The following is a 15,027-nucleotide window of genomic DNA, read 5'->3' as shown; positions in this document are numbered from 1 at the left end:
TTAAGAAATACCCTATCCAATCTCCAGAAGTAACAGTGACTCGGAAGTGGGCCCATTCCAGCACAGTTTTAGACCTGCTGAAGCACATGGAGGGCGGAGGGAAGGTGGGAAGAGCAGCTGAGGAGTTGCTTCCTATCGGCTTCCCAATGCTCACCCTGGAAGCAGAGCTGTGGTAGTTGCAAATGTGCCTTCCCAGCCCAGGGAACAGCAGCTGAACCCACACAGCCTGACACCCCTGCACTGGAGAGGCTCTCCCTGACTCCCACGGGTGCAGCCCCCCTCCAGACAGCAACATCGACACCAGCTACAAGTCATCCTGCACCCCTGCACCGTTTGTTCCAGCATAAACCCAAGGACGTCCTGTCCACTTTATATACATACATGAACAGCTGAAATGGTCTGGAATGCTCAAAGGTTAGAATGCACAGATCTATACAATGTTACACCTGCCAGAAATCAACGTAAAAAAGTTGTACAGCACATGATACAGTCCCTCCAACTGCCAAAAAACATCAACTGCAGTCACCATATTACAAGAAGTCATCACTAACATACTGAGAACTATTTCTTTTTCTTTTACATCATCATTACTTACATAGTCATTTAAAAAAACCATTTTTAAACAAGTATACAGTTTTCACTTTATAATTAACTGGTTAATAAAATTCTGTGCAAAACAAGCCAGCCTCTAGAATTAAGTGAATTTATTTATCCATTTATTTATACAAAAAAGAAAAACAACTCAAAAAAAAAAGAGTTCTTTCAGAAATGTGTCTCCTTTTCTGTAATGGTGGAAATGGCACCATCTCCTTTCAGTTTGGCATCGCAGTCATTGATTGCTGCAACGTAGGCTCTTCCTCCAAGCTTCCCCCTCATTTTCAGATCTGAGCTGGGTGTAATCAGCTTCCTGAATTTCTAGAAAATTGGAGAAGATGGGAATCATTATTTTTGCCTTGATGACACACAGACATTTCTTAAACAGACTGACTATAACCCCCTTTCTCTTGTATTCCCACTTCTCATTTCCCTGTTCCAGGTACATCCAGAAAGCTGCATGCCCCCCAATTCTTTACAGATCACACCAGACCGAATGCTAGAGAATGAAGGTGAAGACAGAGTCAAGTGAATTTTCATGCTGATTCAGAGTGACATCCCCTGCCATAAAGAAGCTCAGCTCCATGCTCTGGGTAGGGCCTGATCTGTGGGTGCATTACGTTTCTCATGGTATAGTCAAAGGATATACACTAAAGAAAGAAGAGACCATTGAAGTGTATGAAGCTACGGTAAAGAACAAAAAGATGTGTGTTCATCTGAGAGCTTTCTCATTTCTAGCAACGTTGCTGCTCTCAGCTCGGGGAGCAGAGGTGCTGCAGGAAGTTGGCTTGCTGAGAAGTTTGCAATTGTGACTAAAACCCCCTCCCGTGTTCAGGTATGGAAAAGAGAACAACCTGTCTGCAGTGCTTCGGACTAAATGGACTTCAAACAAAGTCTGTTTACCTGCAGAGACAGGGAAAGGTTGCTGCATTAAGGAAATCATGTTGAGATTTGTGCAAAACTTCCTTTTTGACATGCTAAGACAATTATATTGCAGACAATTAATTTTGTGGTTATATACCCATAGCACAGGTTTCCTAGGTATTCTCCAGGTCGTATTTAATCGGCTTAATGGTGTCATTTCAACATGGACTGCCATGTTGGATGCCTTTTCCATTCAGGAATGCAGTACCTATTGCAACGAGAGGCACTCGAATACATTTAGATGTCATACCCCTTGGCTCTGAATGGAGGATAATCTTGACAGTGTGGGTACACACTGAGACAGATCTTTCCAAAGTGCTGGGTAAATTAAGGAGCCCCAGGCACCCCAGACACAGAACTTCCTACAGTCTTGTTCATCCTGTTGGCATGATCCTAGAGAATATCAGACTGAGAAAGCACAAAAGGGGCTGAATAAAGGCCCTTCCATACATGCCTTGAGATAGGAGGAGGCAATACAGGGTTACCTCCTTCCACTAACTAGCATGTAAGGGGCTCCAGATGACAGAACTAGGCATTTCTGCAATATGAGAAATCCCAAATGGGTGAATAAGGTTTATATTCTTGTTTCTTCCATTATAGTTAGTCATCTTCACTGTCCTTCTCTGAGCAAAAAGTCATATATTTAATAATCTTAACCTTCCCTGGACCTGAGATAACCTGATACCCAATGTCAGTAAATGGCACTGAATATTTCTTTCTGCCTGTATTTCTCACTTAGATAACTGTAATCAGGAAAAGTGTATACAAGACATATGTGAGGTTTGCAACTCAGCTCCTGGAGGAAAATCCTGCTAGCACAAACATTAGTTACCAAAGCCATGAAAGAAGACAGCTGACCAGAATGAATGGCTGATATAAGCTCCTTGAGGGATTTAGCTGATGTTACAGACATTTTAAGCTACAAACTGAGCAGGAACTGAGCTCCTCAAAGCCATAGTATTGTTTAGTTTGCCACAGATTGTACATTCAGAAGAAAACAGACAAAATTCATATCCCTCTTTCCTCCAGTGACTGAGAGGCCTAACCCGAGTTGCCACCAGAAACCGCTTGTGGCATTTCTTCTTCGATTAAACTGTGCTTAGTCTCTTGAGGTGGGGGCTCGCGCTCCATTCCCATTTCTTCTTCTGGTATTGTCAATCTGAAAATGTATCTTACCTCTATGAAAGTGCCTTCTGTCTTCCATAGCTTAATGCAGATCCACAGGGGGATACAGATCATGGAAGAGAGTGCCATCATCCAGCCTATGCCGTAGCCCCAGTCAGGGTATATATAGACATTGTTGTATTTCAGAGGCTTGTATTTCACCAGAAAAAAGATGAAGATGCCCTGAAATAAGCAGAGAAATGTATTAGTGGTATTTGACAAAACACTGCCTGTGGAACAAGAAAATGATTGTTTAGGCAAGGCTGGTCTCCCTAAAGATGGAAAGAAGAGGTAAGCTTTTCAGTCAGAGAAACAAAACAACCAGCAGTGTCTGCTTCGTGTACAGCTTAAATAACATGTCTCAGTAGCTTCCACAGAAACGAACAACCTTTAAAGTTGAAATCCTATTTACCTCTCGATGACAATAAAACCTGCGCTTTGATAGCAAACAGTGCCTGGGCAGGAAAGCTTAAGCTTTGCTCCTGTGAACCAGCTGTGATTAAGTAACACAAGCTGTGTTCTCTCCAACCTGTCACGATGATAAAGGAAAGCCATTTTCAGAGTTGCCCTAATCCGCTGTCTGTGTTTGCAGCCTGCAGGCCAGAATCCTCACAGAAGCTCAAATACAGCTGTCTAAAGCCAGCAGGTGTCTTATCAAGCAGTTTGGACCATTTAAGTTTATGAAATATAGAAAAGCTACTGTGGACTTTCTCCAAAGTGGTGAAAAGGGTGGACAAGAGCAAGAGGTACTGAGTTCATTTATGGGTTGGTGAAAATGAGTCAGAAAGGCACCCAAGTTTGTGAACGAACCGGCAGAGCTCAAAGGAACCCCACAGGTGCCCCAGCATCTGTGGGTTTGCAGCCGCTATCATTTATGTGTTGGACAACTGGAAGGTTTTAGCATCTAATGCTCAAGCACTTGTGGATCAAATGTGTGTGCAAACTGGTCATGCTCCTTCAGTACTTTTGACCCTTTGCGTAGGCACAGCAGACCACCAGCACTGCTACCTTGTGGTAAGGCAAATTCCTTCTCCTTCTTCACGTGTATCAGATATGCCTTTGGCCACTACTTTTGATAGAAGAAAGAAACTCCCCTGTCTGAAAAAATGTCTACTTACCCAAAGAGAGAGAAGGAAGCAGGCTGGAGCAGCTAGGAAACCAGCATGAGCCTGGAGGAGCTTGAGTTATGTGGGGTAGACACCAGGTGTAGTGGAGATGCAGTGATGCAGTGAAAAAAAGCCTCCGTTGTACTGGCAAATGTTCATGTAGGGCCCTGTTTCCTCCTGTTATTGTGTATACTAAGAGATCTCACAACTCACACATTTAGCAGATCCTACGGGGTGTTTTTTAACTAGAACATACACTAGGAATCAGGAGATGTTTTTTTCTGAACTAGCAGCAGCAGCAAAATTCTGCAAGTCGGCACAAAATCCTTTGTGTTTAACCAAGTTCCTTGGATGCTCCGTACTTACTGCGCAAATCCCGGGAGTTAGAACCATCCAGCACCATTTGATCAGTGACAGTGGTCTGTACCCAATCATGTCTTCAATGTTTTCATAAAAGCGATTGCTGCCTACCCCAGGAAACAAACGAAAAGCAGAGGTAGAATGGACGTGGAAGAGGTTGCATGGGTCAGTACTCAAAACATAAAGAGAACAACGGAGTTTCTGACAGAGCAACAAGGGCTGCTCTGTCTTTCCCTGAGGCTGTGTCTTTCCCTGACACTTACATCTCTGTCATCTGCTCCATACTTGCCATGGAGATTGCTGCCCACATCTGGATCTGACCATTGTGAGCAATGAGGTGGTCAAGCTGTCAAACAGAAATGGCTTCTGGGCACTAACAGCCTGAGCAGAGGCAGTTAAAGTGTGTCTATATGCTACAAGCTTGCATGTCAATCCCTCAATAACTGGGACTGAAGGTCACACTGATAGTCTTGTGGGTGCAAAAACTGCTGGACCATGTAACCATGAACACCCATGGTGGTTTGCTTTTGGCTTTGCTGACAGACAAGCAGCAGAGGCAGGGACACTGCTATGTCCCTCCCTGTGGTAATGAGGCAGGAACTCCAGCTCCCCTGGATATACCTGTGACTGTCAGCAGTGGGAGGGAACATGCCCCAGGGAAAGAAGGTGCAGGTCAGTCCTGACAAGGATTAAGGGGAAAATAAAGTAACAAATCTGTTCCACTATCTCTGTTAGTTAGAGTGGGGAAAAAAGGCATCACTGACTTATGGTAGGGCATGGGAACATGGAGAGCCCCATTCCATAAGCATACAAGGCTCACACACTGCTTTTATGCAAATAGAAGACTTCCATAAAACCCGAAACCACAGCAGTTTTCAGCAACTCACCGTAAACCCAGCCTATGCAGACACATTCAAATATGGCAACAAAGAGAAGGCACATGCCACTAGCTGCGTAAGAGTCAAACAACTGAAAGACGTACATCCCACCCTGGAAGACAAAACCAGATAAAGGAATAAAGCTATTGTGTTGGCACCAGTAGCAGTATTTCATAGCAAATATGGCTTTAATTACACGGTCCATCTGTTGGTTCCCTGGCAATCTTCCTACTAAAGCTGGCTCCTTCCTGAACAAAGTATTTAATTTCTCGCTGATTTCTTACTGTGAAAGATTTTTGCTTCCATAGCACTTAAGGTTATTCCCTTGACTGGCAGTAGACATTTGCTTTAAGGTAGTAAATGCTGGAGTGAACAACATTTGACTTGATTCCAAGATGCTCTCCCACTTCCCTGCCTTTTTTCAACTTCGTTTGGTAACACGTCAAGCTGTAGACATGTACAGGTGCTTCTGAACTCCACATCACTGCACATGAAGAAGCAGGGTCTGGTTTTTGTGTCTGATATTCATATGTAAAGGAATTAGTTAAAATATGGGGAAAGGCGGCAAAACCTGTAGCTACTAGAATCGCTTTCCAATGGCATAGGGACTGTAAAATGAGTAAATCAACCTATGAAGTTTGGGTGTAGCTCACAGCCTTTAAGCCACGTTACTGAGTCATTATTTGACACCCCCCCAAAAAAAAAACCCAAGAATCACCCTGACTCCAACAAGTCTTTAAAACATGCTTTCCTAACAAGTTAAAAGTTGCTCTCCAAATGGCTTTACAATAGCAACCTCTGCCCTTCGAGAAAGGAGAGCAAGCCCAAGCTTTGTCCTGCACCAGCACATCCCTGCACCATGCACACTGCGCTGTCAACGTCCTGCCATCCTCTGCAGTCAGTAGTGCCACAATACCAACCAGCAGACACAGGGTGGCCCTTGGCCATTGAAGTGGCCAGGACAAACGTTCAATTTAGGAAACTGTTTTCTCTGCCCCGCCCCCTGATACAGGGAGGCTCTAATGGTCCAGCAAGCAATATGGGCAGAGGAGGGTGGGGATACTGCCCCTCTCTCTTGAGGCCTTGAGAGGAAAACTGCTGATAGAAGTCATTCTGTAAAGCAAACACTAAGCTCCTACCAAGTACCAAAGGGTCCCAGAGTCCTCCCCCAGCCTGGGTACCACACAGAGAAGTAGCAGAGGTGTTGTATCATGAACTGCTGGATGGGCTGACACCCTCAGAATTTCTAGTTTAGACCATCCCAAAGCAAACCCCCTGCTTTGGAAAAAAAAAGGTTTATTTCCTTTATTTCATTTTCCTGTCACTCTCCCTGAAGCAGCTGCTGCTCAGAGATTGGCTGCATCGACTGACCTGGCCTGCTGACATACAAATCAAAGATGTCTTAGTTTCCTGTTTTCACTCTACTCCATCTTGTTGACTGATCTATTAATCCAAATAGGTCTGCCCATAGTAAGCAAGCAGAAACCAAAGTCAATAGAGCTGGCTGGTGCAAAGCAGATGGAATTTCCTTGGCTATGTAAACTGGATTAAAATATTTCCTAAGCCCAGCTGAAGAACTGAGGATACATTCCACATTTCAGCTGTTCCACGGTACTTGAGAACAGTGTCTCAAGTATTTGTAGTCACATTCCTGACAGTGAAATGTAATATGGCAAACGTTCTTGCATTTTACCTGTTAGGATTATAAACAGAAGCCTGTTTCCTTTTCTCCGCAGCAGTACAGTGAAGAGCACATCTTACCTCATTTAACAGCAGTGCAGTGAAGAGCACATCTTACCTCAGTTAACAGCAGTACAGTGAAGAGCACATCTTACCTCAGTTAACATTATTAGGCCGATGAAGTAGGACACAATGGAAAGGCCAAGAATCAACAGCTCTCTTCGGTAGCCCCTTCGGAAGATTTTTGGGTACATATCTACAACAGCTGTCACCAGGCTTTCAACACACACGAACTACAACAAATGATAGGAAAGCACAACTGAGTCTCATCTGGGACTTGGATTTGCTACAAAAACACTTCAAATATCCTTCTATGTTCCCATCACAGAGACTGACTGATCCCTGAGGACATTCTATAAGCAGAAGCTCAAACTGAGAGGAACACCATTTCAGAATTAAAAAGACCAAAGCTGTAGATTTCCAGTCCACCACCAAATTCAACTTCCACTAATATTATCCCAGAATACATTTGCCCTGCAGCAGAGGGATTACGTACATTAAATCTTTCAAATGTGTCTTGAATGGGACTTAAATCCTGTACAAACCACCCACTGGATTGCAGCAGAACTGCACTCTAAGCACCCTGCACTTCTATCACTCACAGGAGCGAGCTGCAGTGCTGTGCACCTTCAAACACTGCTACAGGAGCTGCAGGGGGTTTGGAGATGTTCTCTCCATTTTACAGGAGAGAGAAGCTCCACAAAGCTATTAAGTGCCCAAGCCAAGTACAGCTAGTGAGGGAGGGGAGGAACGTTCTTACTAACTTTGAAACTCAGCAGAAAGCAAGAGGCTTGAGTTCTGCCTCAGGGCTCTGGAGAAGGTTTCTGAAATAGGCACCCAAACGAATGGCCAGAGGTAGGCAGTGTAAAGCCGCCTTCACTGCAGCAGTCAGGAGTAGAATTCAGGAAATGACATTTTAAAAGGCTTTTAAAGGAATTGTTTGATCAGGAAGAAGAGTAGCTACAAAAACGTTCGGTTTAATGTCATGCAAAACAAGCAGTGAAGGGTATATACTTAAATATATACTTATTCTACAGCATACGGTCATGCTGAGAGCTGAGCTGCATGCTAAAACTGCCACTTTGTCTATCAAACAGCTTTCATCATTTTGATGGTCACATAGCAAGAACAACTTCTATGCTGTCACTTTGCTGCAGAATATGCCTACACATTCCTTGCTACGGTATCTTGAAGTATAAATACACCCTAGAAACTTACACTATCATTGATGATCAGTTTCAAAATTCATTACAAGTGCTTTAAAAATGGGAAAAAAAAGGCACACTGGTATTTACTGATCTGTGCATTTTAATCACCCATACTTAAGTTCAAGCTGCTGGCTGTGTTCATAATGAAAGCTGATTCAGTGAATCAGGCTGCATCAGTGTCACAGGAGATCGTGAAATAATCTGCATCACGTAAGATTTGAAAGATTTAAGGAACTTGAATGATGGTTTTATGCACGGGATTAAGTTAGGGTTCATTCTTTCATCAGGTGAGATGTTGTTTCCATCATGGATGCTGCCATACACGTGCTAGGGGATCTGACAAAATATTTAAACAGCATTCATTTCATACCTGACTATCTAATCCAAGGAATATGAGCATCATAAAGAACAGAGCTGCCCACAGAGGAGAAAGAGGCATCATGGTAACAGCTTTAGGGTAAGCAATGAATGCAAGTCCTGGTCCTGAAAAGGAAGAAAGGAAACAGTTTACACTTGTGTACTGGGCCTGGCTGAGATGGAGTTAACTTCCTGCACTGCAGCCTGTGCAGCGCTGTGGTGAGGATCTGTGGCTAGAACAGCACTGCCAACAGCAGCCTTAGGGCTGCCACAGCACCCTTTATTAACCTCTCTTTATCTGCAGCCACCGGTGCTCTCCCTTTTTCTCTTCCTGCCCCCTGCCCTGTCACCCACTGGGGTGGGTGAGTGACAACAGTGTGGACACTCAGCTGCTGGCAGAGGTCAACCCACCTCTTAACTGGTCGACCTCTTAACTGGTCGACCCAACTTAACTGTTCTTTTATGGCAGATGAGAGAAGCTAAATGTATCTCCAATATTTGGTGATAAGGCTAATCAATAATGAAGACTTGCTTGGCACATCAACTCTGCTTACACACTGTCCAAAGGTTTGAAGGTCAAGAGGAGTACCTCTGCGCTCTTGCTGCAGTAACTTCAGTGAAGACCTGTCAGCACACTCCAGCTGTTGCACTGAACAGTATTTACAAGCTCCTATAATTTCCAGAGTTGCTGGAGTCTTTTAACCTTTCTCTATATAGCTTCTATAATAGTACAAAGCCAGTTGGCTTGAGGCTTTAGGAAAAGAGAAATATTTTCCACGAGAGCATCAGTGAAGCTCTGCTTCGCAGTTTTCCTGCTAACCTTGACTAACTTCCTGAGAGCCGTTTCTCCTCTCAACAGTTCAGCATTATACTGCTTTCCTTTCTGGTGGCCCTCCTTTTTGTTCTGCTCGGTTTTAAGTGATGCTTAAAGATGTGACATCCACGAAGGTGTTAAAGAGCTCTTAACTTCCATTGGGTGCCTAACTCCAAGGGATGGTAACGAACATTAGGTGGTTCATTAAAAGCCTTTGTGCCTTTCTGGACTCAAACCAAGAACGTTTATACTTAACCAACCAGAGTGTCTCAGTGTATGTCCCTGGGAGAAAAACTTAGTGACTTGAAGAGACTGCATTAGCCATCTGACTGTTAGAGATCTGTGTCTGGATAGGACACATTAAGCAAGACTTTGTGGCACAGACCCAGTGTTCTGACAGCAACCTCTGGGCATTTAACAACTCTGAAAACTGCTTTTGGAACTTACCTGATTCTGCAACTTCTGCAATGGGCACGCCTTGCTCATAAGCCATAAATCCAAGAACTGAAAAGATAGCAAAACCAGCAACAAAGCTTGTGCCGCTGTTCAAGCAGCAGAGCATGATGCAGTCTCTGAAAATACAAATAAGAAACATTTGTACAGTTGATCTCCAGAGCCTGGCTTGCTTCCACCTACTGAGCTGTAGGACTTAGAGCACCTCATCCTGCAGGACATGAAGTTGCTCATTCAGACTGAGCTCCCAACTAATATTATCAGTCAAGTATAACTATTTGCAGGAAGAAACCATCACTATACCCGTGTGTGCTTTAACTGGTGGAATTACAAACCTGCTGCTATTCACTACTGTTCTTTGACAGAAGCTTTAAAAATGTGTAAAAATGCTGTAAGAATGGTATTAAAAATAACGTCTCAACGGTAGTTGCAATAATGCATTCCAGAGTATATGAGCTCATTTAGAAACTCTATAAAGTTGGTATTAATTTGTTTCCTGGAAAAAACCCTATAGTCAGATCTTAGCTAATTCTATTCCAGTTACAGAATATTGGCAATATCTATTCCTACAAAATACAACTCCAATTTGGTTTGCAGACTTTTTGTAAGACGCTGATGTAACAAAACCCACCAAACAGTCCATGAAGTACGTACATGCCTGAAAAAGTGCCTAACAAGTAGGCAAAGACAGTGCAGGGACACTGATCTCTCAGACCTGGGCATCCTACACATCAAACAGTGGCAGTTACGAGGCCAAGGTGAAGAAATATTTCTTTCCCAGATTGGAAATGTCACAGTAGTAAATCACTGTGAAAAAAGGGAAAATGATCTTGCAGCAAGGTGTAATCTTTCCCCAGAGCCCAGTGGAATATCCTTGTTCATCCTGCTTTCAGACAGCACTTGAGGCGTGACAGCAATGAGCTGGGAATGATTTATCCTGACAGTCAGCCTTTTAGGAGTGTTTGCTGCGAGAGCTGTATACCTGAGAAAGTAATAACCTAACCTACATGCCTGAAAGTACATTAGGGTGCCAAACCTGAAACGATATCCAAACTGAAACCCAAGGCAAACCTGTAGTTCTGTTGAGCCTATACCTTAGTCTGCTTTATTCCCATCCTAAATCTGAAGCAAATTTTTGTGCAAGTTGTCTATGAGAAGAAAATACCCTGTAAAATCTGACAGTTTCTGAATCCACATCTTCAGTACCAAGTCCTATCTTTGCCACAGATTGGAAGTGACAGTAAGAGGCGGTTCATATTCTGGAAGTGTTGGCACACATTCCAAGCAAAACCCCTCGGCAGACTGTGTAATTTTTAATCCTTTGAGGGAGGGTGGGGAGAGCTCCTACTTCAGAGGGCTGGATCTGGCTGCTCACTGGTTGTACAATGCCTCCCGTTTGGAACAGTGTGCTTTCTGCAGGTAAGATTTATTTTAGATAATTCCCAGGCTTCAGACGCAGCCCGAAAAGGAAGGTTTTTCTTTTTATCAGGTGAAGGTTGGGGCACTCCATATTCTTCCAAACTCATGTCTTGCCAATCACCTGAATAATTCCAGACATGCATCCCTTATCCTGTCCCTGCCTGGCAGCCAGGATACTGCTGAAAAGTTATTCTGCCTTCCTTAAGGAGCTTTTTAGAAGAGCCCGCAGAGCCTTTTCACCCCTCCGGTTACTTCGTTACCCTCATGGATCCCCTCAAGACCAAATCCCATTCCTCTTCTCCTCTTGATAAAGACCATATCTTTGTTTCTGAACAGTTTTGTCCATTTGTTGGCAGTCTGAGAAATGACTCCTTTGTCTTCTGCACCCCAGTGGCAACCTCCTGTACTTAGGCTCGCACACAGGACTTGTCCCACCACAGTGCCAGGCTCCAGGACATAGGAGTGGTGCTAGAATGAGACCAACCCGTGCTTGCCCTGGGGGAGAGCTGTGCAGTGTGCTGCAGGGAGCTGCATCCGCTCTGCAAACCCAGAGCCACAGGAAGCAGGAAGATTGTCCTCTCCTATCTGCTGAGGCTCTCTTGACTCTACTTACACCACTTCAGGCAGTGGAACATTTGGAATTTGGGCTGTCAAAGCCAAGCAAAGTGCAATTTAAGTTACTGCTAAGTTACTTTGCATGTTTAGATGGCAAAGTACCTGTACCTGCCGCTGGGTAGCTTTGCAGACGTTCAGCTGGTGGCTGCATTTGTGTCTCTGTGGTTTCCAGTATCCCACTTCCCTCTCTGGAGGGTCATGTTGTTTGCTGTTTCTCTGACAGAAGAGCAAATTGTTGCCAAGATACTGAAAGAAGGTGTTTCCTAAAACTCTCTCCTGAACTCTCCAAGTGAACCTGTAATGTAGAATGTACCTACTTACACTGCGGGGGATGAGGGCTCTGTTTGGGGTTCTTTCGCTTTTGGATTGTAACTGTTCCTTTATGGAAAAATTGGATTTTAATGCTCTGTCTGGAGGTCAGAATGGACGCAGCATAATCAAACTGTCATTTACTGCCGCCTTTTAGAAGCTGTTGAATAGAAGAGGAACTGATTCCGTAACTACTGATGACAGAAGGAAAAAAGTAGTGCTCATGTTCTTGCCGACGCTGGTAGAATGGAATGGGGTAGAACAGAATGCGTCACCTCCTTTTGACATTGGTTCAGGAGACATTAAAATCTGTTGAGTCATTAGCAATTCCCTCACTGATTTCTACAAAGATAAGCAATTAAATGCTCTCCATTTCTCCTGTGCTCTAGTGAGGAGCCAGTCTCCTGTGCTAGAAAGGGACATTCAGACCAGACTCAGGTGACTTTTAATAACAATTTTTGGTAGGACTTTTTTTAAAGCAGATATTCATTATACAATCAAATATTGCATGTACATGCAACTATATATATATATATATATATGAACTTCTGTTATACATGCAGTTGTGTATGCCTGCGTGTAATGAGTGGCTTGTGGCTGTGCAAGGATCAGGTATGATCAAAAGGGATGAAAACACCAGATTTTGGAAAAGAGTTCCTCTGCAACAATTATATGAAACATCATAGACCTCTGTTCTACAAGAACTTGAGCGTGTGCTTATCTGCAGACAGCTAAAGGAAAAGGAAAAGTACTTCTGAGTGAAGTATGTGGACGTTTCCATCACTGAAACTAAATGTAAAAGTGCAGTGTGGAAGGTATTACCTGTAGCAGTTGTTATTATAGTTGTTGTAGCTTCCCAGAGCTGTCAAGCACCCCAAGCAGATTGCGTAAGAGAAAAATATCTGTGTTCCAGCATCCACCCACACCTGGAGACAGAAACAAACCAAGTGGCAAAAAAAGGTCAGGAAGGAATCACCTTCATGCATGTCCTGCCTGCAAACCTGCAGAGGCAACTGCAGGGAAACAGCGTCCGGCAAACCTGTTCTACATCAGCCTCAAACCAAATACACCATGGGTTACAGTGCTCTCCCTTTCCCAATGGCACAAACAAGGAGTAACTCAGCTGGTCTTCACAGGTTCAAGCTAACCTGCGTAGAAAGAGACTCAGAATTTCTGGAGAAAGAACCTCACCCAGTGTAAGTTCTTTAATAGACTTATTAACACTGCAGGGTGTTAGTAATAGCAATCGGATCACGATCTTCTGCATTTATCTCATTCTTACTTCATAATTATTTATTCAAATTTAAAAAGGTAGTGTTGAAAAACTACTCTGAAGACAAAAGCTGCCATTCATAGATGACATTCGGATTAAGCAGGGGAAAGAGAAGGGACAACTTATCCAGGGAAAGGGATTTTAGCAGTACTTAACGGCTCCAGTTAGGCACTAGGATCTGGTTGTTTGGTCACTGTACAATTAATGAATAAAAGTTCTATAAAGCTTAACAAGTAAATGGCTTTATAATAGCATTATGGCAACATTTATATCCTGACATGATGCAAATACTAAATTCTAAATCAGAAAAGAGAAAACCAAACCAGGAAGCATGAGCTGACCCAGTGCAGTTATTCTCCTCACAGTAAGCTCAGAACATTAATATAACATGCAATTTTGTTGACTTCATAAATACTCCAACAAACCAGTTCATTTCATTTGACTACAGGCTGGGTGTGTTATTACTGGAAGTGAATATACTCTTTCAACTCCTGGTCTTGCCATGAGAGCAATGTGAAGAACCCACATCAACACAGCTGCACTATTATTTCCAATCCAATATATCCTGGCTCCTGGTTTCCTGGGATAAGAACTCTGTAAGGTTGGGTTCTTTAAAGCAGAGTGACCAAAGCGCTTTTCAGAGGAGTAATAAAACACTGACTGATAACCTGGGGCGATAGCTGTGTAGCCATTAGCTACTGTAAGTTTGAGACAGGAAGGAGGTAATGCAGGTAATGATTTCATGACTAATAATAGTAATCAAATACTCATAACTATATGAAGGGGATGTATTTGTTTTACATGTGATCAAGCGAGACCTTGGTCTCTGGATTTATTAAGAGTGTTTCTGTTTAGGAATAACATTAGGATCACATTTGATTTGCATCAGTGGCTTAAATGGTTTCCTTGCTGTCATACCAAATAAGACACAGCTGGTTACATCTCAAAGTTCCACCACTTGGTAAGGAAAAAACTGCCCAGAGAAAGCCTTTTGACAGACAGGCTCTTTAATGAGAACAGAAGCTCCCAAAAAAAGCTGTAAGTAGCATAGGTCAACTGAGAATGCACAGTCCTCTTAAACAGAAACGAAAGCTAGGGAACTGGACCAGCATGGGGAGAATCTGCGCTTCCCTTCCGCCCCAAGTTCTGCAGAAGCCATTGTGGCAGTGCATTGGCCAGCCTTTAGATGAGCAAGAGTCTTTCCTGTTGGCATTTGCCAGCTCCACACAAGTCTGATTATTCCTTGGACAGCAAGTCCTGCTGGAAACGGGGCAAAGAAAAACTGTACTCTGAAGTGAGGACCTTCAGAGCTGCTGGAGAGAACAGGAACAGAGAGCACTCTCCTCTGGAGGTCCTGTGTACCTGCCTAGAGAACAATAGAATTCTGGCCATAAGGGATGCTATTTCTGTCAAAGTAAGAAAGTAATCTCTAAAGACCATGACATCTGACTGTGACTCAACATAAAATGTGGCAAATACCTTATGAGAAACATGTTCTGTAAGCAAATGTTCACATATTCTATAGAGGCTGAATCAGATTGAAAAGCCCTTTTGTCCTGGGTGCACTATATGACATCAATCTAGAAATCAGCAGAAGTTAAGGGCCAGTGTTCAAACATGAAGTCATTTTATTTACTGAATGGAATAACAGAACCAGTGTAGGCTTTCTTGGGTTGTATACTCAGAGAACCAGGGACGCTGAATTTGTGACGAACATGAATGTTCCAATTTCAGGTTTCTGAAATGGCAAAAACATCTACAGCTGATCAAGGAAATGGGAAATAGGGAAAGAAATGTAGGTAGATTTTAGCTG

The 15,027-nt window shown here is 43.3% G+C and overlaps 1 protein-coding gene across 4 annotated transcripts in view; it reads right to left on the bottom strand.

The window, feature by feature from the left end:
- Positions 1-689: 689 nt before the first annotated feature.
- Positions 690-15,027, bottom strand: part of SLC6A11 (solute carrier family 6 member 11) — a 110,263-nt gene continuing 95,925 nt past the window's right edge. For all 4 annotated transcript variants that reach the window (XM_061472941.1, XM_061472944.1, XM_061472940.1 and 1 more), the window contains 8 exons: positions 12,764-12,867; positions 9,593-9,717; positions 8,345-8,457; positions 6,862-6,999; positions 5,036-5,138; positions 4,155-4,255; positions 2,695-2,865; positions 690-915 (listed from right to left, as the gene is read on the bottom strand). In XM_061472941.1, coding sequence (XP_061328925.1) covers positions 763-915; positions 2,695-2,865; positions 4,155-4,255; positions 5,036-5,138; positions 6,862-6,999; positions 8,345-8,457; positions 9,593-9,717; positions 12,764-12,867 — 1,008 coding nt within the window. In that variant the 3' untranslated portion in view covers positions 690-762. The remainder of the gene's footprint in view (positions 916-2,694; positions 2,866-4,154; positions 4,256-5,035; positions 5,139-6,861; positions 7,000-8,344; positions 8,458-9,592; positions 9,718-12,763; positions 12,868-15,027) is intronic.

The sequence above is a fragment of the Pezoporus flaviventris genome, unplaced genomic scaffold (genome assembly GCF_033815535.1).
Source record: "Pezoporus flaviventris isolate CSIRO_AGI_PZ_B2104156 unplaced genomic scaffold, CSIRO_AGI_Pfla_v1 ptg000073l, whole genome shotgun sequence".
NCBI classification, from domain to species: Eukaryota; Metazoa; Chordata; class Aves; order Psittaciformes; family Psittacidae; genus Pezoporus; species Pezoporus flaviventris.
The sequence above is the reverse complement of the archived record's forward strand: the minus strand, read 5'-3'. Positions and strand labels throughout refer to the sequence as shown.